The 23,865-nt window shown below is 47.4% G+C and overlaps 1 protein-coding gene across 1 annotated transcript in view; it reads left to right on the forward strand.

The window, feature by feature from the left end:
* Positions 1-507: 507 nt before the first annotated feature.
* Positions 508-23,865, forward strand: part of LOC147596588 (E3 ubiquitin-protein ligase RNF38-like) — a 254,090-nt gene continuing 230,732 nt past the window's right edge. The window contains exon 1 of the mRNA XM_086769690.1: positions 508-595. Within this exon, the coding sequence (XP_086625816.1) occupies positions 589-595 (7 nt within the window). The 5' untranslated portion in view covers positions 508-588. The remainder of the gene's footprint in view (positions 596-23,865) is intronic.

Here is a 23,865-nt window from a genome sequence, read left to right on the forward strand (position 1 = left end):
GTGCCCACCACCCCTCGTGCGCTGTCTGGGCAGTTGGGACCCCGTCTGCTGATAACTGCTTGGGGGCGGGCGGGGGGAAGTGATGCCGATCGCCGCCAACTCGCAACCTTGCGCTGTGCAGCGCCACTCCCGCCTCTTTCCTTCCGCCTGCCCGCAGAACCACGACCGGGAATCCGCAAAGTCCAGGGAGGACGGCGTTGAAGATCGATCGGATCCCCTTCGCCAGGTGGGAGAAGCGGGTAGGAGAGCTGGGCTCAACCAGCAGATTGGTGGCTCCTTCCGCCGTCTCCCTCCCCGCTCCTCCTGTGCTGTCGCCCCCTGCCTTCTGCTCCTCCCCCTCTCCCCATCGCTGCCGCAGCTGTCGCCTCCTCCCTAGCTCCCTTCCTCCTCTTGGAGCTCCCCCGAATCCATTCCAGCTTCCTCAGCTTCGCCATGAACGGGGGAGCCGCTCATTTCCAGCAGCCGCCTTCCCCCACCCTCTGCCAGCAGCAGCCGCCACCACCCCTACGTAGGCCGAGCCTCCCGGAGCAAGGAAATCAGAGCCAGGGCAGAGGCAGACACATCGCCGCCCCGGGCACCAGAGCCCCTATGTCAGGTAAGCGGTGCGTGTGAGGCGGGGAAGTATTTTGGGGCGGAGAAGGCTATTCCCTCTTTCTTGCCCCCCCCCCCCCCCCCCCGGACTACCCCTTTGTTCATCTTCTCCCTTAAAGGTCCCAGAAGTCGACACCCTTCGCAACACTTCAGTGGAGTTATGCCCGCCCCGCCGGGTATGAGTCCTCACGGGAAGACACGACGGGTGTCTGGGCGCCGGGCCGTAAAACACGCGGGGATGGGGGAGAGACCAGAGTCGTGGTATCGCCCTCCATCTCCTTTGGGGTGTCTCTGCCGTCAGAGCTTGTGACCTTGAGTGGTCACCTCGCGGCCCGGAGGATGCTGAGTCCCCGGGGGTGATATGAAAGCAGCAGCGCACACGGGGGAGAAGTCGGGGTTCCCGGAAAAGGGACTGAGAAAAAACTCTGCTAGGGTTATACCCAAACAAATCAACTTGTTGGGGCTCTTGTTCAAGTTTTGTACCTCCTGGCGAACAGCTGAAACTTTGGAGTGTATGGGGGGGGGGGGAAGAGAAACAGACTCACCAAGACCAGGGGTTTGTGGAGTCTTCAGGACTGTGTTGAGAAGCCATTTCCTTCTCTGTGTATTCTCTCCTTGTATTTCTGGTGTTGGAATCGTTGAGTGGACTGGACTGCTGGAGAAAGTTTCTGAACTCTCTTGCTCCGTGTGGCTCAAAGGGGCGCATGGGTCTTGCCACAGAGCCCGAGTTAGGTGTTAGGATAGAAGCATTTAAAGTTATTCCATCCTTTGAGATCTTTCATATTTTTTTTTTTTCTTAGCATCAGATGTGTCATTATAAATTATGCTGTTGGAGAAGAAATGCTGTAGTTAAATTTGAGAGGGCACATTTGTTCTTAGTATAATCATTGTTAATATAGTATCAGTGCTGGTTTTGTATTTCCTAACCTGTTGGTATAATGTTGTTTTTTTTCTAATTTGAGATTACCTTTAAATATGTCTGTACTATCATATGAACTTTTGTTGTATTCTGAATAATACCAGGGCTGTATAACTTTGACTGTAGTTACTCTGTTTAGCTGATCCTCCAAAATATTATGTGAGATTCAGTGACTGTCTATGGTTAGCTCTGATTTCTTTGGTAAAGAAACAACCCCCTAATACAGCTAATCTGTTGATAAATGTAGTAGATAGCATAAGTGTATGAGTGATGTACTCTTATTTATTTCCTTAATGAGTAGCTGGCTGCTTGCCTTCTTACTGCCCTTTGGCTTTATTGGTATTGGAAAGTGAACTGATACACTTTTGTAAGCATCATGTGTTTGATTTTATTTATTTTGTGGGGAAACTTACAGTCCTTCAGGAGTGGCATTCAGTTCCAAAATTACATGTGTATATAAATCCAAAGCAGCCCCTAGCTGATTGACTACTTTTTTTCTTTACTGTCAGCATCTTTTGAAATTATTATTAAGATTGATATGACTTATTAAATTCTTGTATATGTTCGTAACTCAAAAATTCTGGGAAAACATAATCTTATGGAAACCCTATCTTTCTTCCTAATAATCTCTGTATATTGGCCATTTGACACCTGATTTTTTAAGTGTCAGGTCAATTTCCTGTTAAAAATGGTTACATGAGGATGTCCCTCTGAAGAACAGCTTTTGATCACTCAATTCACTTTTATTTTGGAGCTATGATGTTTTCAAGACTGAGACCCTAACACTTAAGTTTATGTGTTTATGTTTAAATGTGGGAGTTCTAGACTGCATTGGGATTTCCCACATGATTAAATTTTAAACACAACTGTCCTTTCAGAATTGGGGTTTTAGATGTTTTTTCACCATTGTTTGCATATGACAATAATAACTATTTTATATATATTAAAACTCTATATCTATAACTATATAAATACATATAGTAACCATATCTATAACATACGTTTTTTATATATGAAGTCAGTAATTATGCATTGGTGCAGGGAGCACAGCAAACAATGAGAGATCATTCTTTGAGATTGGAGTGTGGAGAAATAGACTAATTAGTCCTTTCCTAGAATATATTTGTAACCGTGCTTATGTCTTGGGGAGTTAATTAGATGACTTATGGAAGTCTGTAGTATGGATGTTTACATTGTTAGAAATCTTACTCTAAAATGAGATATATTTTATACACAACAGGATTCACCACTTTCCCTTGGAATTTGTGGTTGGAAATGTTTTAAAGGAATACCATGTTAAAAATTTAGAAAGAATTATAATTTTTACATTTGAATTGGTTTACATATTGCAGAAATATCTGTGTATGTGTATTGGAGATCACTTCTTATATAGCTGTCTCTCCTCCCCAGTTATGTGGGCCTTTCACAAAAGATGATATTTAACAGGAAAAAAAAAATCTTCTCCAGATACAAGTGATCTCAGGAAGAGAAGTTTTACTTGACAAAAGTTAATTTCAATTCTGCTGTTTAGAAATTGGACATTCCTGGTGTAGTTGAACAGCTCAGATTGAAGTCTGATCTCAAATCATCTCCTAGCTTTCCCACACTTCTGATAATCTCATCATAAAATTGACTTATTGTATTGCTGTGAAATAAAAGGTTTTACATTGCCTGTGACTTGGAAACTCTTAGATACAGTAAAGAAATAGAACCTTTATCTCTTGTTCAGTTCATCACAGTCCTGGTAACTGTGTACCATGATCTTGCCATTAGATTAGGGGGAGTTCACTTTCTTTCTTGTCTTTTGTCTAAAAAGGGATGGAGCTTTGGTGGGTTGTTCAAAAGTTTTATTCTTCATTAATGCAGATCCTGTGCTAAACATTCTGTTTTTGAGCAATCTCTGTTAGAGATGATGTTGCAGTCAGAAAAGCTTGTTTGCAACTATGACATTTGGAACACTTAGGACCAGTTTGTTCAAAGAGTTTAGCTCCTTTGGGTACCAAAATTAAATGGTTAGATGTCCTGGTTTCGGCTGGGATGGAGCTAATTTTTCCCCCAGTATTTGCTGTGTGTTGGATTTAGTATGGGATTTGGTATGTGAAGAATGTTGATAATACACTGATGTTATGAGTTGTTGCTAAAGAGACCAAGGACTTTTCTCAGCTTCCCAGATTTCACTAATGTTAAGGTGCAAGAAGCTGGGAGGGGTATAAGCGGTACAGTTGACCCAAACTGACCAAAGAGAGTATTCCATGCCATAAACGTCATGCTCAGTATATAAGTGGGGATTGGCCAGTGGGCAGCTCTCTCGCTCCTTCTCTCGCAGCTCAGGATCGTTCCATGACTGCTTCCAGTTTCTTTCCGTGATCACTGCTGGGGACAGGCTGTATCGGTAATTGGGTGGTGAGAAATTATGCATTGTTTGTTTTGTATATTTTATTATCCCTATATTTTATTATTATTATCATCTTCCTTTGCTATCCTATTAAACTGTCTTCATCTCAACCCACAAGTTTTCCTTTCTTCCCAATTCACTCCCCCATCCTGCTGGGGAGGGGGAGGGTGGGCAAGCAGCTGCGTGGTACTCAATTGCTGACTGGGGTTAAACCACAGCATTAGGCTTCACAGTGTGTTCGGATCCTCATAGTAGATGAAAGTTCATTGTTAGTTATAATTTCAAACTTATATAAAGTGTATGTGTATTATGATCTGTGATTAATCTAGTGTTAAGAAAATGTAGATATTTTACAGACCAAATCAGGTAGTGTGTAGATGGGGGAGAGGAAATGATTCCTATCTCACCCTCTACCCTGGGAAAAGACCATCTTGGATCTGTGAAAATCTATTTAGTGCATTTAAATATTTGCTACCAGAGAATGAGTCATGCACCTATTTGTGGAATCAGGATGTTGCTGAAAATCCTGTTAGTTAGTGAAGTTTTCCATTTTTGAAAAAAGGTAAAATATCATGATCAAGACTATATTATTAAACCCTCTTCAAATTTTGTGAGTAACTGAACAGAAACAGCTAAACATATAAGCAGTGTCCACAGAGATAGACACAGAGATGCACTTACACGCACAGACACATGGCCACTCATAGAATCATAGAATAATTTAGGTTGAAAGGGACCTCCAGAGGTCATCTAGTCCAACCTCCTGCTCAGAACAAGTCTAATTAAATCAAGTTGCTCAGGGCCTTGAGCACCTCCAAGGATGGAGATACTACAACCTTTTTGGGCAACCTGTTCCAGTATTTGACCAACTCCCAAGACATGGAGAAGGCTGAGGTGCTCAGTGACTTTTTTGCCTCAGTCTTCACCGATAAGGGCTCTAGACATGCCACCCAAACTGTGGAAGGCAAAAGCAGGGACTGGGAGAATTAAGAACTGCCCACTATAGCAGAAGAGCAGGTTCGGGAACATCTAAGGAACCTGAAGGTACACAAGTCCATGGGACCTGATGAGATGCATCCATGGGTCCTGAGGGAAATGGCGGATGAAGTTGCCAAGCCGCTGTCCATCATATTTGAGAAGTCGTGGCAGTCTGGTGAAGTTCCCACTACCTGGAAAAGGGGTAACATAACCTCCATTTTTAAAAAGGGAAACAAGGAAGACCTGGGCAACTACAGGCTGGTCAGCCTCACCTCTGTGCCTGGCAAGGTCATGGAGCAGATTCTCCTGGAAACCGTGCTAAGGCACATGGAGAGCAAGGAGGTGATTGGTGACAGCCAACATGGCTTCACCAAGGGCAAATCATGCCTGACCAGTTTGGTGGCCTTCTATGATGGGGTGACAGCATCGGTGGACAAAGGATGACAAACTGATGTCATCTACCTGGATTTGTGCAAGGCATTTGACACTGTCCCACACGACATCCTTCTCTCTAAACTAGAGAGACATGGGTTTGATGGACGGACCACTCAGTGGATAAGGAGTTGGCTGGATGGCCGCACTCAGAGAGTGGTGGTCAATGGCTCAACGTCCAGGTGGAGACCAGTGACGAGTGGCATTCTTCAGGGGTCTGTATTGGGCCCATCCCTGTTCAACATCTTTGTTGGTGACATGGACAGTGGGATAGAGTGCACCCTCAGCAAGTTCGTCAGTGACACCGAGCTGTGTGGTGCCGTCGACACACTGTAAGGGAGGGATGCCATCCAGAGGGGCCTTGACAGGCTGGAGAGGTGGGCCCGTGCCAACCTCATGAAGTTCAACCAGGCCAAGTGCAAGGTCCTGCACCTGGGTTGTGGCAATCCCAGGCACAAATACAGGCTGGGCAGAAAATGGGTTGAGAGCAGCCCTGAGGAGAAGGACTTGGGAGTGCTGGTGGACGAGAAGCTCAACATGAGCCAGGAATGCACCCTTGCAGCCTGAAAAGCCAACCGCATCCTGGGCTGCATCAAGAGGAATGTGGCCAGCAGGTCGAGGGAGGTGATTCTGCCCCTCTACTCTGCCCTGGTGGGACCCCACCTGGAGTACTGTGTCCAGTTCTGGAGCCCCCAACATAAGAAGGACATGGACCAGTTGGAGAGGGTCCAGAGGAGGGCCACAAAGATGATCAGAGGGCTGGAGCACCTCTCCTATGAGGACAGGCTGAGAGAGTTGGGGCTGTTCAGCCTGGAGATGAGGAGGCTCCAGGGAGACCATATAGCATCCTTCCAGTACCTCAAGGGGGCCTACAGGAAAGACGGGGACAGACTCTTCAGCAGGGCCTGTTGTGACAGGACTAGGGGTAATGGTTTTAAAATAGAGGGAGGTAGATTTAGATTAGATATTAGGAAAAAAAATTGTTTTCACTGTGGATGGTAGAACACTGGAACAGGTTGCTCAGACGGGTGGTTGATGCCCTGTCCTGGAAACATTCAAGGCCAGGCTGGATGAGGCTCTGAGCAACCTGATCTAGTTGGCGATGTCCGTGCTCCTTGCAGGGGGGTTGAACTAGGTGACCTTTGAAGGTCCCTTCCAATCCTAACCATTCTATGATTCTAAGATTCTACACAGACACAGGGAGACAGATACATACATACATATATAGGGAGACAGTCATGAGTATGCATGTGGACACGGAGATACTTGTGCATGTACACACATGCACATTGGTAGATACTGATGCGTACTCACACACAGGGAGACATGCATGTGTACACTCTCACAGAAGGAGACACTGAGATGCATACATATACACATACACGCAGAGGAAGACACTCACACTTGCATACACACAACTGGAGATGCGCACGCATATGCCATCATCTCGTCATCTGTCCTGATTTTTCTGTTGGTATCAGTGTATTAAACACTACTGAAAATGCCCTGGATTTGCCTATATGCAGTTGAAAGGCAATTCAGGCCTAACATATTATATTTTTTTTTATGAGGATATGTCTAGTAATTCTGTTTCAGTTACAGTGGCTGATAACAGACATAATAATGATAACTTGGTGTTCAGTACAGCCTCAATTCAGTGAAATGCAATGACATGCAGCAAAATGTAGCTGTCGTGTCTAAAAGCAACAATGTAGACATATTTAACTATGTAAGTGACTTGAATCCAATATTAAAAACTCTTCAGTTGCTCTTTGTAGTTGAATAGATAATGTGTTGGTTTTATTTAGTGAGGGGGCTTACGGTGGCAGCTTCTGTAAGAAGCTACTAGAACTAGTTCCCCCTTTGTCCAGTGGACTCGGCCAGGCCTAGGGCGGACCCGCTGCTGGCCAGGGCCGAGCCAATTGGTAGCAGAATGTTCCCTGATAACGCCTCTGCGATAACGTATTTAAGAAGGGGAAAAACAGGAAAGAAAAAAAAAAAAGAAGTGAGTAAGCTGAAGTGGGAGCAGAGAGGGGGAGGCGTGAGCCTTGTGGGCCTTGCAGGCCTCACCGTCTGGCCTCCTGTGGGGTGGCCATCTGGGCACAGCTCAGCACAGCCCGGCTGCAAGAAGTGGAGAGGAGATGAGATGTGAAGAGAACCTGAGAGGTGTCTGCCTGAGCCTGATTGGGAAGAATTTCTTGTGAGAGGAATGACTGCAGATGCCAAGGTCAGTGAAGAAGGAGGGGGAGGAGTAATGTTGCTCCTGCTGAGATTCCCTTGCAGCCCGTGGTGAAGACCATGGTGGAGCAGGTTGTCCCCCTGCAGCTCATGGAGGTCCACGGAGGAGCAGAGATCCACCCTGCAGCCCATGGAGGACCCCATATTGGGGCAGGCGGATGCCTGAAGGAGGCTCTGGCCCGTGGAGTGCCTGCGCTAGGGCAGCCGGTTCTGGAGGGACTGCACCCCATGCGAAAAAGGACCTGCGCCGGATCAGTTCATGAAGGACTGTAGCCCGTGGGAGGGACCCCACGCTGGAGCAGGGGAGGAATGTGAGTTCTTCCCCTGAGGAAGAAGGAGCGGTGTAAAGCGACATGTAATGAACTAACCACAACTCTCATTCCCTATTCCCCCCTGTGCTGCTCGGGGAGGGAGGGAACGAGGTAGAAATAATTGAAATTGAAATGAAATTAAGCCTGGGAAGAGGGAGGGGTGGGAGGAAGTTTTTTTTTTTTGTTCTCTTTCTCATTATCCTGCTTTGATTTTATTAATAGTAATAAAGAAATAGTTTTCCCCAAGTTGAGTTATTTCTTGCCCGTAACAGTAACTTCAATGAACTCTCCCTGTCCTTATATCAAATCATGAGCTTTTTGTTATATTTTCTCTCCTCTGTTCTCTCGGAGGGTGGCAGGAGTGAGTGGGAGACCGCGTAGCTTTGTCCCGAGCAGGGATAAACTATGAGAACCCCACTGATGAAGGCCCTCACCTGGGGACAGACTTCCCAGCCTGGCCTCAGACCTACCTCATCACCACAGACTTTCCTGGCAATTGGAACTTTTGGTTGAATCCGGATACCATCCCCGGGCCTGCCTTGCTTGCCTTACTCAGGTACTGTGGGACTGGGCCCTTGCTGGCAACGTCACTGCTTCTGCTGGCCTTGTTATCATGCTCAGCTCCTGGGTCCTCTTCCCTTAGGGAGCAGCCAGCCCTCACTGCACTATGAGAGTGGAGCTGCACACCTTGTAAGTGAGGTCACTGCCCTGACCTGCCTTGCTGTCACCCTTGTCTCCCAGCTTGACCTCCCTCACAAAGCAGTCACTCTTACTGTTCCGTGACAATTTCCTATCCTCTCTCATATAAGAAATGAGAGGGAGCAGAACTGACCATGTATGTAAGCTAGTGTGTAATGGCATGATGACATGAATGGGCATCCTTTATCATTGCTAAAGCCCTGCCAACCTTAAATTGATCATTTAGACTACCTACTCATCAAGTGGGGTCACTTTTTAACCTTTAAGAGACTGCCTTAGGTACTGAAACACCTGTCAGGGAGCAGCAAGGAAGGCGAGCCAGAAGCTGTGGGCAGCCACAACACAGGCCAAGCAATGACCTCACCAACAGGGCACGGTTTCACAGCACTAGAGGCAGTGTGGTGGCATTAGCAACAACTGAACTAGCAGCCTTGCAGTACCTAAAGGGAGCCTACAGGAAAGATGGGGAAAAACTCTTCAGTAGGGCCTTGTTGTGGTTTTGTTTAGTGAGGGAGGGGCTAAGGTGGTAGCTTCTGTAGGAAACTGCTAGAAGTTGCTCCCCTTTGTTCAGTGGACTCGGCCGGGCCTAGGGTGGACCCGCTGCTGGCCAAGGCCGAGCCAATTGGTAGCAGAATGTTCTGTGATAACGCCTCTGTGATAACGTATTTAAGAAGGGGAAAACAGAAAAAAAAAAAGGGAGAGAAGATGTGAAGAAGCTGAGCAGGGGCAGAGGCGCAGAGGGGGAGGCGGAGGCCTCATGGGCCTTGCAGGCCTCACCCTCTGGCCTCCTGCCAGGCAGCAGACTGGGCCCAACTGGGCCCGGCCCGGCTGCAAGAAGTGGAGAGGAGATGAGATGGATGATGTGAAGAGATTCTGAGAGGCATCTGCCAGCCTGTTGTGAAGAACTTTTCTTGTGAGAGGAACAGCTGCAGACGCCAAGGTCAGTGAAGAAGGAGAGGGAGGAGTAATGTGGCTCCTGGCCAAGGTTCCCCTGCAGCCTGTGGTGATGACCATGGTGGAGCAGGTTGTCTCCCTGCAGCCCATGGAGGTCCATGGAGGAGCAGAGATCCACCTGCAGCCTGTGGAGGACCCCACATTGGGGCAGGTGGATGCCTGAAGGAGGCTGTGGCCCGTGGAGGGCCCGCTGGGGCAGCTGTTCTGGAGAGACTGCACCCCGTGGAAGATATGACCCACACCGGAGCAGTTTCACGAAGGACCCCTCAATGGAGCAGGGGAGGAATGCGAGGAGTTCTTCCCCCGACCATGAAGCAGCAGTGTAAAACAAGGCGTGATGAACTGACCGCAACCCCCGTTCCCTCTTCCTCCCTGTGCCGCTCGGGGGGTGAAGGTAGTAGAGATACTGTTAAGCTCAGGAAGAGGGGGGGGGAAGGGAGGTTATCTTGTTCCCTGTCCCATTATCCTGCTAGTTTTAGTAATAAATGAATAGTTTTCCCCAAGTCGAGTCTGTTTTGCCCTTAACGGTAACTTTAAGGATGTTCTCCCTGTCCTTATCTCAAACCTGGAGACGTTTTTCCTTATATCATCTCCCCCTATTCTCTCAGAGGGTGGGGGGAGTGAGAGAGAGACTGCGTAGTCTGGTCCCGATCGGGGCTGAACTATGACAGGCCTGTTGTGAAAAATCGAGGGATAACGGTTTTAAAATAGAGGGAGGTAGATTTAGATTACATATTAGGAAAAAATTTTTTACAATGACGGTGGTGAAACACTGGCACAGGTTGCCCAGAGAGGTGGTGGATGCCCCATCCCTGGAAACGTTCAAGGCCAGGTTGGACGGGGCTCTGAGCAACCTGATCTAGTCGGGGATGTCCCTGCTCCTTGCAGGGGGGTTGGACTAGATGACCTTTGAAGGTCCCTTCCAACCCTAATGATTCTATGATTCTATGTCAGCAGTGTATTTATTAACATTCTTCACATACGAAATCCAAAACACACCAGCTACTGAGAGGAAAATTAACTCCATCCCTTTCAAAACCAGGACAGTATCCATCCCTTATTCCGTGCCATCTACGTCATGCTTATATGTATACAAACTGATATCATTCCCTCAGTCTATGGGCTATGCCTCCAAAGTGTGTTAAGTTCATTTAGTCCAGGACTTTGGGCTCCATCTGTCATAACAGTCTCTCAGGGCAAGAGAGATGGTATGTAGTTTGGGGTTGTTGCATGCTGCATCTGCAGCTCGCAGTTGGTACATCTTGCATGGCTAGTGTATCATGTCCATGGTCTGCGAGTTGAAGATGTTTATCTCAAGGAAGTTGTTGAATGCCAGTTCTGGTTCCGCATCACTTCTGCATGTCACTTGGTTTCATTGAAGCTCATTCTTCACTGATCGGGGGGGTTCTTGTTGCAATACCTTTGATATGACATATAATAACTACAGAAATTATTATATACAGTTCAAATAATTGGCTATTTTGACCTAAAATCAGATCTCCTTGAGGTACAAATCGGAATTCCCCATCTTCCCACATAACTCACCAAGTACACTCAGATCCTTGAGCAAAAGCAATCCCATGCATGGATTTGCCTTTGACCAGGAGGGAATAACCCAGACTGTCTTCCCCAATATATTCCTTACATGCACCACAGGGACTTTATCCCCTTCTACAGTATGTAAAAGTTCTGATTGGGCAGGATCAGCTCGATTGGTGGATCCTCGACTGTTCACTAACCAAGTAGCTTTTCCTAAATGTTTATCCCAATTTTTGAAGGTTCCACCACCCATTGCTTTCAGTGTAGTTTTCAGCAGGCCATTGTACTGTTCAATTTTTCGAGAAGCTGGTGGGATGTGATATACCCACTCAGTGCCATGCTCTTTGGCCCAGGTGTCTATGAGGTTGTTTTGGAAATGAATCCCATTGTCTGACTCAATCCTTTCTGGAGTGCCATGTCACCAGAGAACTTGCTTCTCTAGGCCCGGGATAGCGTTTCAGGTGGTGGCATGGGGTACGGGAGATGTCTCTAGCAACCCAGTGGTTGCTTCCACCATTGTAAGCACATGGCACCTGCCTTGGCGACTTGTTGGAGTATAATGTAATCAGTCTGCCAGGCCTCTCCATATTTAGGGTTTAACCACTTGGCTTGCTTAATTGCTGCATTCATGGATAACCTGTGTGATAGTGTCCATGGTTAAATCCACCCCACAATTACGAGCCTATTTGTATGTTGCATCTCTTCCTTGATGGCCCGAGGTGTTGTGAGCCCACCGAGCTAAAAATAGTTCACCCCTGTGTTGCCAGTCTAGGTCCACTTGGGAAACTTTAATCTTAGCAGCCTGATCCACCTGCTGGTTGTTTTGATGTTCTTCAGTGGCTCGACTCTTGGGTACGTGGGTATCTACGTGACGTACTTTTACAACCAGATTCTCTAACCAGGCAGCAATATCTTGCCACAGTGTGGCAGCTCAGGTGAGTTTGCCTCTACGCTGCCAGTTGCTCTGCTTCCATTGCTTTAACCACTCCCACAGAGCATTTGCCACCATCCATGAATCAGTGTAGAGATAAAGCACAGGCCATCATTCCCTTTCAGCAATATCTAAAGCTAGTTGGATGGCTTTCACCTGAATGGCCTTCAGTGGCTTCTGCGACTCCTTGTGTAGGACTCCACACAGCAGCTTTCCACTTTTGATGTTTTCCTACAATACAAGACCCATCAGTGAACATGGCATGTCACTTCTCATTTTCTGGTAATTATTGTACGGTGGGGCCTCTTCAGCATGCGTCACCTCTTCCTCTGGTGGCATTCCAAAATCTCTGCCTTCTGACCTGTCTATGATTATTTCTAAGATTCCTGGACAATTGGGATTTCCTATTTGAGCCCGCTGTGTGATCGGTGTGACCCACTTACTCCATGTAGCATCAGTTGCATGATGTGTAGAGGGGACTGTCCCTTTGAACATCCAGCCCAGCACTGGCAGTCAGGGTTCAAGGAGGAGCTGTGCTTCCATATCAACCACTTCTGAAGCAGCTTGAACTCCTTCATATGCTGCCAGTATCTCTTTTCATTTGAGGTATAACGGGCCTCACATTCTCTATATCCCCGGCTCCAAAACCCTAGGGGTCGACCTCGAGTCTCTTGTGACGCATTCTGCCAGAGACTCCAGGTAGGGCCGTTCTTCCCAGCTGTGATGTAGAGCATATTTTTAACATCTTGTCCTGTTTGGACTGGCCCAAGGGCTACTGCATGAACAATCTCCTGTTTAATTTGTTCAAAGGCTTGTTATTACTCAGGGCCTCATTTCGAATCGTTCCTCTTTCAGGTCACTTCATAGAGAGGGCTTACAACCATACTGTAATTTGGAATATGCATTCTCCAGAAACTCACAAGGACCAAGAAAGCCTGTGTTTCCTTTTTGTTAGCTGGTGGAGCCATAGCTGTTATTTTGTTGACCACATCCATTGGAATGTGATAACGTCCATTTTGCCATTTACTCCTAAAAACTGGATCTCTTGTGCAGGCCCCTTGACTTTGCTTTGTTTTATGGCAAAAACCGCTTTCAGAAGGATTTGGATTATTTTCTCCCCTTTCTCAGAAACTTCTGCTTCTGTGTTGCCCCATACAATGATGTCATCAATGTATTGCAGATGTTCTGGAGCTCCACCCTTTTCTAGTACAGTCTGGATCAGTCCATGGCAAGTGGTGGGGCTGTGTTTCCACACCTGGGGCAGTCGATTCCAGGTGTACTGGACACCCCTCCAAGTGAAAGCAAACTGTGGCCTGCATTCTGCTGCCAATGGGATGGAGAAGAATGCATTGGTGATATCACTGGTGGCATACCACTTGGCTGCCTTGGACTCCAGTTCATACTGAAGTTCTAGCATGTCTGGCACAGTAGCACTCACTGGTAGCGTAACTTCATTCAGGCCATGATAGTCTACTGTTAGTCTCCACCCTCCACTAGATTTTCTCACTGGCCATATGGGACTGTTCAAGGGTGAGTGAGTCTTTCTGATCACTTTCTGGTTCTCCAGTTGACGAATCAGTTTATGAATGGGGATTATGGAGTCTCAGTTGGTGCGAATTTGCTGCCTATGCACCACGGTGGTAGTGATTGGTACCTGTTGTTTTTTGACCCTCAAGATCCCCACAACGGAAGGGTCTTCCGAGAGATCAGACAAGGCAGACATCTGTTTAATTTATGTATTTTCCACGGTGGCTATACTAAAAGCCCACCCATACCCTTTTGGGTATTTGAAATACTTGCTGCTGAGGTAATCTATACCAAGAATGCATGGAGCATCTGGGCCAGTCGCTATGGGGTGCTTTTGCCACTAATTCCCAGTTAAACTCTCTTCAACCTCCAGTACAATTAGCTGTTGGGATCCTCCTGTCACTCCAGAAATACAAGTGGGTTCTGCCCCTTTATGGCTTGTTGGTATTAGGGTACACTGTGCACCAGTGTCCACTTATTATTATGTCCTTATTCTCTTGTGGGTCTGATGTGCCAGACCATTTAATCCATACAGTCCAGTAAACTCAGTTGTCCCTCTCCTCTGCCTGGCTGGAGGCAGGGCTCCTCTAGTCCTGTTTATCATATTTTCTAGTCACTTTTGGTGAATATGCATCAGAAGTCCTTTCCATAGGATCAGAGATGAGATCAGCCCTTCTACATTGTCTGGGGAACTGCCCACTGGAGACTGGAGCGGCGATTTTCCTGGGAGAATCTCTGTTCGCCATTGTTTTTCCTCACAACTCACTTACCTGTGCCTCTAGGGCCAAGGTAGGTTTCCCATCCCACTTCCTCATGTCCTCTCTTTGGTCACGCAAGGTAAACCACAGGGTACCTTGACACGTGTACTGTCTTTCTTGAGCAGGAGGAGGTCTTCTAATAGCTGAGATACTGGTCTGTGCAGCTGGAGATTAAGACCTATTGTTTTCGCATTTCTGGAACTCCTGGGATAGTTTTTCAAACAGTTTTTCAGAAAGGCTTTCAGATCTTTCAGTCAGTCTTTCCACAGCCACAACACAGGTCCGTAGCGGGGAAGAGAGATTGTCTTCATATTGTCAGAGCTGGTTAGCCACTGCACGTACCGGTGGTGCTTCATCATCCTTCCAACTCATTGCTGCCAATAAGTTTGCATACGAGGATGGTGCACTCTGTACAGACTTCTGCCACATGAGTCGGGAACATTCAATTTCATCTGGATCCACGGATGTCCGTGGGTCATCCAGGTTACGATAAATCAGCTCCCAAACAGCTAATTCTCTCAGAAACTGGATACCTCTCTCCATGGTGGTCCACTTGCTTAGGTGGCATATTCTATCTTCCTTGAAGAAATATCTGTCTCTCACGCCTGACAGGAGTCGCCTCCAGAGGCTGCAGGCTGCTGACTCTCTTCCAATCGCCCTGTCAATGGCTGCTTCCCTAGACAGGGATCCCATCTGCCTGGCTTCCCTGCCTTCTAATTCCAGGCTACTGGCCCCGCTGTCCCAGCATCGGAGCAACCAGGTGACAAGTTGCTCTCCTTGATTATGGCTGAAATCTTTTCACATATCTCGCAGCTCACTTAGGGATAGGGATTGGATGACATCCTCTGCTTCTGCCTCTCCCTGTTCTTGAGATGTTCCTGGTTCCTCATTGTCTTTCACTATGCGAACTGTTTTTTTTTGTGTATTTCTTCTGTACAGGGGCAACTGATACTGGCACAGGTTGTTTTTTTGGTTCATCTGCGGTGCTGCTTGCTGGGGTTGGAGTAGTCACAGTGCCTGTTGTGGTGGTTGAAGCAATCACAGTGCTGTAGCGGGAACTGGGGTAGCCACAGTGCCTGCCATAGGGGCTGAAGTAACTTCAGTGCCTTAGTGGGAATCAGGGATAGCTGCGTTGCCTGTCATGGGGACTAAAGTGACTGCAGCATCTGCAGCAGGAATTGGAGTAGCCACAGTGTCTGTAGTTGGGACTGGAGTATCCACAATGCCTGCTGCCAGGGTTATGGCAGCCACAGTGTTCTTAAACAGTTATTTAAATTTAATATCAAGATCAAGATCTGAGATAGCTGCAAGAAACCTGCCAATATGCACACAATGGTTCAGGTATCCCAAGGGTATTCAAAATTCTCAAAAGCTGTTGAAATTAGCTTGGCAAAGTGGGGGAAGCTGTAAACAGATGTCCCCCCCTGCTACCTGGCTTCCCCAACCAAAACAAGAGGTATAATTCCAAACAACACCCATGAGATGGCTCCCAAAATATCTGGATGGAGCCTCTGCTGCTGCTTCACTCTGCGCACTGCCCACTGCTGTTGAATACAAGTATGAAACTGATCCCATTACCAGTGATCTCACCAAACAAGCCAGTGCTACATAGCATAGAAGAACAATACTTTTAATCCCAGAAAAGATAAGTCACGCATAAACACTGACAAACAGCAGCAAGTAGGGTGCTGCCCAATACAGCTCTAAAAACAACTCCGAGAGCAAATAAAACAACATTGTGGCCAGCGATGACCAAACCCACATAGTGAATGCTTTTAACAAATCTGTTTTCAACACACTGTGTTCAAACCTGTCCTTATCTCAAGCCTTTGGGACTTACCGGGGGCTCGAACCTTGGATTCTCAGATTAAAGTCTGACAATCTGCCAACTAATCTAGTGAGGCCCCTCCGTGTCTCATGTTGGGAGCCAAAAAGACTGTGGTGGTTTAACACTAGTCACCACACAGTTTCTCGCTCACCCTCCCCCTCCCCAGTGGGATGGGAGAGAGAAATTGATAAGGAAGGAAAACTCATGGGTTGAGATGAAGACAGTTTACTAGAATAGCAAAGGAAAAGTACAATAATAACAGAATACAATAATACTAAAATATACAAAATGAATAATGCATGATTTCTCACCACCCAATATCCCAACGACCAATACAGCCCATCCCGAGCATTGATCATGGAAACAAAACCGAGCAGCAAGCAAAGGAGCAAAAGGGAGCCAGCAAGGTAGAGGGAACAATGCCAGCGAGCAAAAGATGCCAGAGATGGATGCCCCCTCCCATGGACAACCCCCACTTATATACTGAGCATGACGTTTATGGCATGGAATACTCTCTTTGGCCAGTTTGTGTCAATTATTCCATCTGTTTTTCTCCCAGCTTCCTGCATCTGCACATTAGCGAGTCTTGGAAAGCTGGACAGTGTCCTTGGTCTCATTAGCAACAACTCATATCATCAGGGTGTTTATCAACATTCTTCACATCCGAAATCCAAAACACACTGGCTACTGAGAGGAAAAATAACTCTATCCCTGCCGAAACTAGACCAACTACTCATAGCGTCCCAGAGGGAGGTTGCTCTGTCAGGCCTAGGCAAAGGTCATGATGTCTGCAGGGTGACTTTTGGCAGTGTCAAACCGGGTTCTGATTCCTGCTTTGTTCCCACTTCTTTCTCCCCACTGTTACAAATTTTCATGCTTCTTTTATACTTATTTTCAAGGTGACACCTTTTTTTTTCAAAAGTCTCTTTCTAATTCACTGGCTACTGCTTAATTTGTCTCATGGTCATCTTAAGCAAACTTCCTCTTCAGCCTCATCAGCTTTTGGGCAAACACTCTCTCAAACAGTTTGGGTTATTTGGGAGTGATGGTGGATGAGAAGCTCAACGTGAGCAGGCAATGCGCCCTTGTGGCCCAGAAGGCTAAATGCATCCTGGGCGGTATGAAGAGGAGCATGGCCAGCAGGTTAAAGGAGGTGATTCTGCCCTTCTACTCTGCTCTGGTGAGACCCCACGTGAAATACTGTGTCCAGTTCTGGAGCCCCCAACATAAGAAGGACGTGGATCTGTTGGAGAGATTCCAGAGGAGGGCCACGAAGATGATCAGAGGGCTGGAGCACCTCTCCTATGAGGACAGGCTGAGAGAGTTGGGGCTGTTCAGCCTGGAGAAGAGAAGGCTCCGGGGAGACCTTATAGCAGCCTTCCAGTACCTCAAGGGGGCCTACAGGAAAGACAGGGAGAGACTGCTCAGTAGGGCCTGTTGTGACAGGACTAGGGGTAATGGTTTCAAAATAGAGGGAGGTAGACTTAGATTAGATATTAGGAAAAAAAATTTTACACTGAGGGTTTTGGAACACTGGAACAGGTTGCCCAGAGAGGTGGTGGATGCCCCATCCCTGGAAACATTGAAGGCCAGGTTGGATGAAGTTCTGAGCAACCTGATCTAGTTGGAGATGTCCCTGCTCCTTGTAGATGACCTTTGAAGGTCCCTTCCAACCTTAACCATTCTATGATTCTATGATTCTATTATATTCATGCACACTATTTACACTCACATTCCTCTCTTATCAGCTATTGATATCCAAGCCATTTTGCCAAGAGATGGTCGTGTGGATTCCCTCACTTAATGCCCCTCTTCTCCCATATAAACAATCACCTCTAATCATACTTTCCCCATTGGCTTCAGTTTTTCTACATCTGTACCCAAATTTGATATTTCTGATACCAGTTCCAAGGCATTCATGACCATATATTACTGATACAGTTACCCAAGCACTGCTGGCCTTGCAAGATTCCACTCCCCAAAAGGCCCCTGATGCTCCCCTTATGTGTCTCCTCCTTAGCTCCATATGAAATCCAGACATCCCTCATGGCACTGCCTGTAACTTCTCACACTATTATTGATGAGAAGAAGCAAGAGCAGAACTGCTCTATGAGGGAAAAAAAAAAAAAAAGAAAGAGTTAAAAATGAAGGGCAATGTCGTAGTTCAGCCCCCGATCGGGACCAGACTACACAGTCTCTCTCTCACTCCCCCCACCCTCCAAGAGAACAGGGGGAGATAATATAAGGAAAAACGGCTCAAGGTTTGAGATAAGGACAGGGAGAAATCCTTACAGTTACTGTTACGGGCAAAACAGACTTGACTTGGGGAAAACTATTCATTTATTCCTAAAACTAGCAGGATAATGAGACAGAGAACAAGATAACTTCCCCCCACCCCTCCCTCTTCCCAGGCTCGACATTATCTCTACCTCCTTCCCCCTCCCGAGCGGCTCAGCGGGGAAGAGGGAATGGGGGGCCAGAGGATGAGGACCGCAAGGCCCACAAGGCTCGCGCCTCCCCCTCTCTGCCCCTGCTCCAGCTTCTTCATATCTTCTCTTCTTTTTTTTTTTCCCTGTTTTCCCCCTTCTTAAATACATTATCGCAGAGGTGTTATCAGGGAACATTCTGCTACCAATTGGCTTGGCCCTGGCCAGCAGTGAGTCCGCCCTAGGCCCGGCCGAGTCCACTGAACAAAGGGGAAACTACTTCTAGCAGTTCCTTACAGAAGCTGCCACCATAGCCCCCTCTCACTAAATTAATCCAACACACCATCTTAGTGAAGAGATCCACAGTCACTAGGACAGCTGTGTTGCCCTGTGAGGGGGGCAGGTCTACTGTGACCTCCATGGACACCAACTGCCAAGGCTGGTTAGGAGTGAGGAGGGTCTGCAAGAGACCCTGTGTTCCTTGCAGAGGCCTTTTGGTATGAACACAGGTGTTCAGTAGTATGGCTGTGTTGCCCTGCGAGAGGGGAGGAGGGGCAGGTCTACTATGAAGTCCACGGACTGTGGCCCATACTGTGGGCCACCAGTAGGTCCAGGTAATCAGGTGTTGTATCTTCCATCAGCCCATGCATCTGCTTGCAGGTACATGGTGGCATTGATGGAGTACCTGTGCTTGCAGCAGTCTCTGCAGGATGTAGAGCTTCTTTCCCCAATACAGGGAGCTGTCCTTTTTTTTGCAGGCTGAGTTAGGCTATGCCAGCACAATGCCTTGCTAGAAGTGCACCATTTGCAGTGGTTTCTCTAACTACTGCAGTGAGCTCATCCTCTACTGTGGTGGTGATGAAGTGTCTGAGTCCCCCTTCCATGACAAGGCATTGGCCTTGCTATTCTATTAGGTAAAAATGAAGTGAAAGTGCAAAAAGAAAGAGGCCTAGAGGACAAGGCTGGGAGAGAGACACGTCATCCCTCAGTAGTATTCCAGGCTATAGTTGTCGGTCAGCAACACTGTTGGATCTTTTGCCCCCTTGAGGAGGTGAAAGGCAGCTTTGATTGCCAGGAGCAACTTGTCCCAGATGTTGTAATTTGTCTCAGTGGGAGCGAGCTGCTGAGAGAAAAAGGCACAGGGGTGGAGCTCCCGCTTAGGGCTGACCTTCTGAGAGAGGATGACCCCTACGGCTCCATCTAAGGCATCCACTTCTTTAGCGAAAGGCCATCTGAGTAGTCTAGGAATGGAACCGTAGTGAATACTCATTTCATTTTCTTAAAGGAGTATTTATTCAGTTTGGCATAGAGATGCTTCTGTTGCAAGTCACTTGAGACTTCCTGCATATAGTCTACGTGAGCCTCTTGAGTGGCTGAAAAAGTCAGTATGTCATCCAGGTATGCCATGACAGAGTTATCAAGCAAGTTCCTCAGGACATCATTTATAAAATGTTGGAAGGTGGTTGGAACATTGCAGAGACCAAATGGCATCACAAGATACTCATAGTGGCTTTATCTGGTGTGGAAAGCAATTTTCCATTTATCCCCCTGATGGATTTCGAGCAAGTTGTAGGATCCTCTCAGGACCAACTTTGTGAACCAACGAGCCTCCTGCAGACGTACCAAGAGCTTCAGGATGAGAGGAAGAGGGTGACGCTTTTTAACCATTGTATCATTCAACCCCCTGTATTCTATGCAGGGGCAGAAATCTCCATCATTCTTTTTGCTGAAAAATACGGAGGCCCTGGTGGGGGAGATGGAGGGGACAGATGAACCTGCATGCCAGATTGTCCTCAAGAGCTGCTAATTCTCAGCTCACCTGAGCTCACGGCCTGGTTGAACTTCATGAGGTTGGCATGGGCCTACCTCTCCAGCCTGTCCAGGTCCCTCTGGATGGCATCCCTCCCCTCTAGTGTGTCAACTGCACCACACAGCTTGGTGTTGTTGGCAAACTTGCTGAGGGTGCACTCTATCCCACTGTCCATGTCGCCAACAAAGATGTTGAACAGGGCCGGGCCCAATACGGACCCCTGAGGAATGGCACTCGTCACCTGTTTCCATTTGGACATTGAGCCGTTGACCACCACTCTCTGAGTGCAGCCATCCAGCCAATTCCTTATCCACTGAGTGGTCCGTCCATCAAATCCGTGCCTCTCTGCTGGCTCTCTTGCCAGCAAACCAACCCAGGACGCACCGGAGCCCCGCCCCAGGGAAAGCAGGGGATCACACGGATACCATCAAGCTAAGCCTTCAATTTAATGCTGCGCAACACAGGGTTAAATACCTGTACACCCTCTATGCACGCGAACGCACCCGCCCCCTGTGCCCATGGATCTATCCGTGCCCACCACGCACCTGCCCCTGCGCCCATGGACTTATCCGTGCCCACCACGTACGTGGACGCACCTGCCCCCTGCACTTGTGGACTCATCCATGTCCAGTGCGTGAATCGCCACGGACCGCCCCTCCTGCATACATGCAGCCCTGCTAATGTTACCCCACACCTCTCCAGTTTAGAGAGAAGGATGTCATGCAGGACAGTGTCAAATGCCTCGTACAAGTCTAGGTAGATGACATCAGTTGCTCGTCCCTTGTCCAGCAATGCTGTACCTCCATCATAGAAGGCCACCTAATTAGTCAGGCATGATTTGCACTTGGTGAAGCCATGTTGGCTGTTACCAGTCACCTCCTTGCTTTCCATGTGCCTTAGCATGGTTTCCAGGAGAATCTGCTCCATGACCTTGCCAGGCACAGAGGTGAGGCTGACCGGCCTATAGTTCTCTGGGTCTTCCTTGTTTCCTTTTTTAAAAATGAGGGTTACATTTCCCCTCTTCCAGTCATAGTGAAACCACACCAGACTGCCACAACTTCTCAAATATGGACAGTGGCTTGGCAACTTCATCCGCCAGTTCCCTCAGGACCCATGGATGCATCTCGTCAGGTCCCATGGACTTGTGCACCTTCAGGTTCCTTAGATATTCTCGAACCTGCTCTTCTCCTACAGTGGACAATTCTTCATTCTCCCAGTCCCTGCTTTTGCCTTCTGCAACTTGGGTCATGTGACTAGAGCCCTCACCAGTGAAGACTGAGGCAAAGAAACCATTAAGCACCTCAGCCTTGTCCATGTCCCAGGTAACCAGGTCACCCGTTTCCTTCTGGAGAGGGCCCACATTCTTCCTGGACTTCCTTTTGTTCCCAGTGTACCTGTAGAAGCTTTTCTTGTTGCCCTTGACGTCCCTAGCCAGATTCAATTCTGTCAGGGCTTTAGCCTACCTCATCTGATCCCTGGCCACTCAGACAACCTCTCTGTAATCCTCCCAGGCTACCTGTTCTTGCTTCCACCCTCTGTAGGCTTCCTTTTTGTTTTTCAGTTGGTCCAGGAGCTCGCTGTTCATCCACACAGGCCTCCTGTAGTTTTTGCTCGACTTCCTCTTCATTGGGATGCATTGCTCCTGAGATTGGAGGAGGTGATCCTTGAATATTAACCAACTTTCCTGGACTCCTCTTCCCTCCAGGGCTGTATTCCATGACACTTTACCCAGCAGATCCCTGAGGAGGCCAACGTCTGCCCTCCTGAAGTCCAGGCTAGAAAGCTTGCTGCACATCTTCCTCACTGCCCTTATAGGATCTTGAACTGCACCATCTCATGGTCCCTGCAGCCAAGGCTACCCATGAGCTCACATTCCCCACCAGCCCCTGCCTGTTGGTGAGAACAAGGTCGAGCATAGCACCTCTCCTTGTTGGCTCCTCTATCACCTGCAGGAGGAATTTATTATCCATGCATTCCAGGAACCTCCTGGACTGCCTGTGCCCTGCTGTGTTGTCCTTCCAACAGATACTGGGGTGGTTCAAGTCCCCCCAGGAGGACCAGGGCTTGTGACCATGAGGCTGCTCCTATTTGTCTACAGAAGGCCACATCTGCTCAGTCCTCCTGGTCAGGTGGCCTGTAGCAAAACCCACTGTAATGTCACCTGTCCCTGCCCTCTATTTAATCCTGGCCCATAAGCTCTCTGTCAGCTCCTCCTCCATCCCCAGGTGGAGCTCCATGCACTCCAGCTGGTCATTGACAGAGAGGGCGACACCCCCTCCTAGTCTCCTCTGCCTGTCTTTCCTAAAGAGCCTAGATCCCTCCATCCCAACTCTCCACTCATAGGAGTCATCCCACCACGTCTCCATGACTGTGGGAACGTAGTCACGGACCCCCGCTACATGCCAAGCGAATTTCATTTATTGTTACAGCTTATGTGCTTATATACCCTCTGGTCACCCAACCACCACCAGGTGTCCTTTATCTTGTTTTCCTTCTCTCAGAAAGTCCCTTGTTTCTCATTCCCATGGCTTCTTGTTTCTCATTCTCATGGCTTTTGATACTCGTCGTCCCCAACAATTCCCCCTTCTTGTTTTAACAGCACAGCATATGCACTTCTATCAAAAGCTCTTGTGAGGGCTTCTTGTAGACATCGTAAAATACAAGGGAGAACACATGCCATGGTCAACAATAACATAATCCATCCTTATTCCTTCTTTTCCAATCAACAGTTATGCCACATCAAGCTTAGCCAATAAAATTACTGATCACACACTAGACATATTCATGATTGCTAAGCAAAACTAAGTTTCACTACTTTCTAGTAATTTTCTACTACAGCATTCTTCTACTATTACAGACATACCAACTCCAGCAACCTTCTTGTCTACAAAGCCAGTGACTAGTTTTTTGCAAGCCTCTGTTGAAACAAGCCATAAATTCTGCTAACAATGTCTTGTATCTTAAAGCTTCCCTTCTCATTCCATGGCTTTCTTCCAAAAAGCATGACTGTATCCCTCTCCCAAGGTCGGTGTGCTTTCTCTGACACCGTACTGGCTCAGTGAAATACCCACATCTCCCCCTTCTTTGTTTATGAGAAGATGCCTGTTTCAACACTTTATCTATTAAAGTCTGCACACATTTCAACACACACGGAATACAGATCAAAATACATGTATAAAAGAATGAATAAGCATCCTACACCTATTTCTAATAAGCTTTTTATCAATCCACCAAAAAGATTTCTGAATATATCAAAACCATCACTTTGTTGCAGTTTCTGTACTCCTTTTTGCAAGTTTTGAATATTTTGTGAATAGATTCTGAATAATCAGACAGATTCATGCAGCAAAGCCCATCAAAATCCTGACAACCATGATTTTGTTCTAATAATAAAAAATCTATTGCTGCTCTATTCTGTTACCAACCCGACTACACTGGAGACACCACTGAGCAGGAGGGTGATTATCAGTGGGGTCAGAGCAGAGAAAGGAGGCAGGCGCAGCACCTTCAGGGCATCCCCTATTGTTCG

The sequence above is a fragment of the Chlamydotis macqueenii genome, chromosome W, assembly GCF_036417535.1.
Source record: "Chlamydotis macqueenii isolate bChlMac1 chromosome W, bChlMac1.mat, whole genome shotgun sequence".
In the NCBI taxonomy this organism is placed as follows: domain Eukaryota; kingdom Metazoa; phylum Chordata; class Aves; order Otidiformes; family Otididae; genus Chlamydotis; species Chlamydotis macqueenii.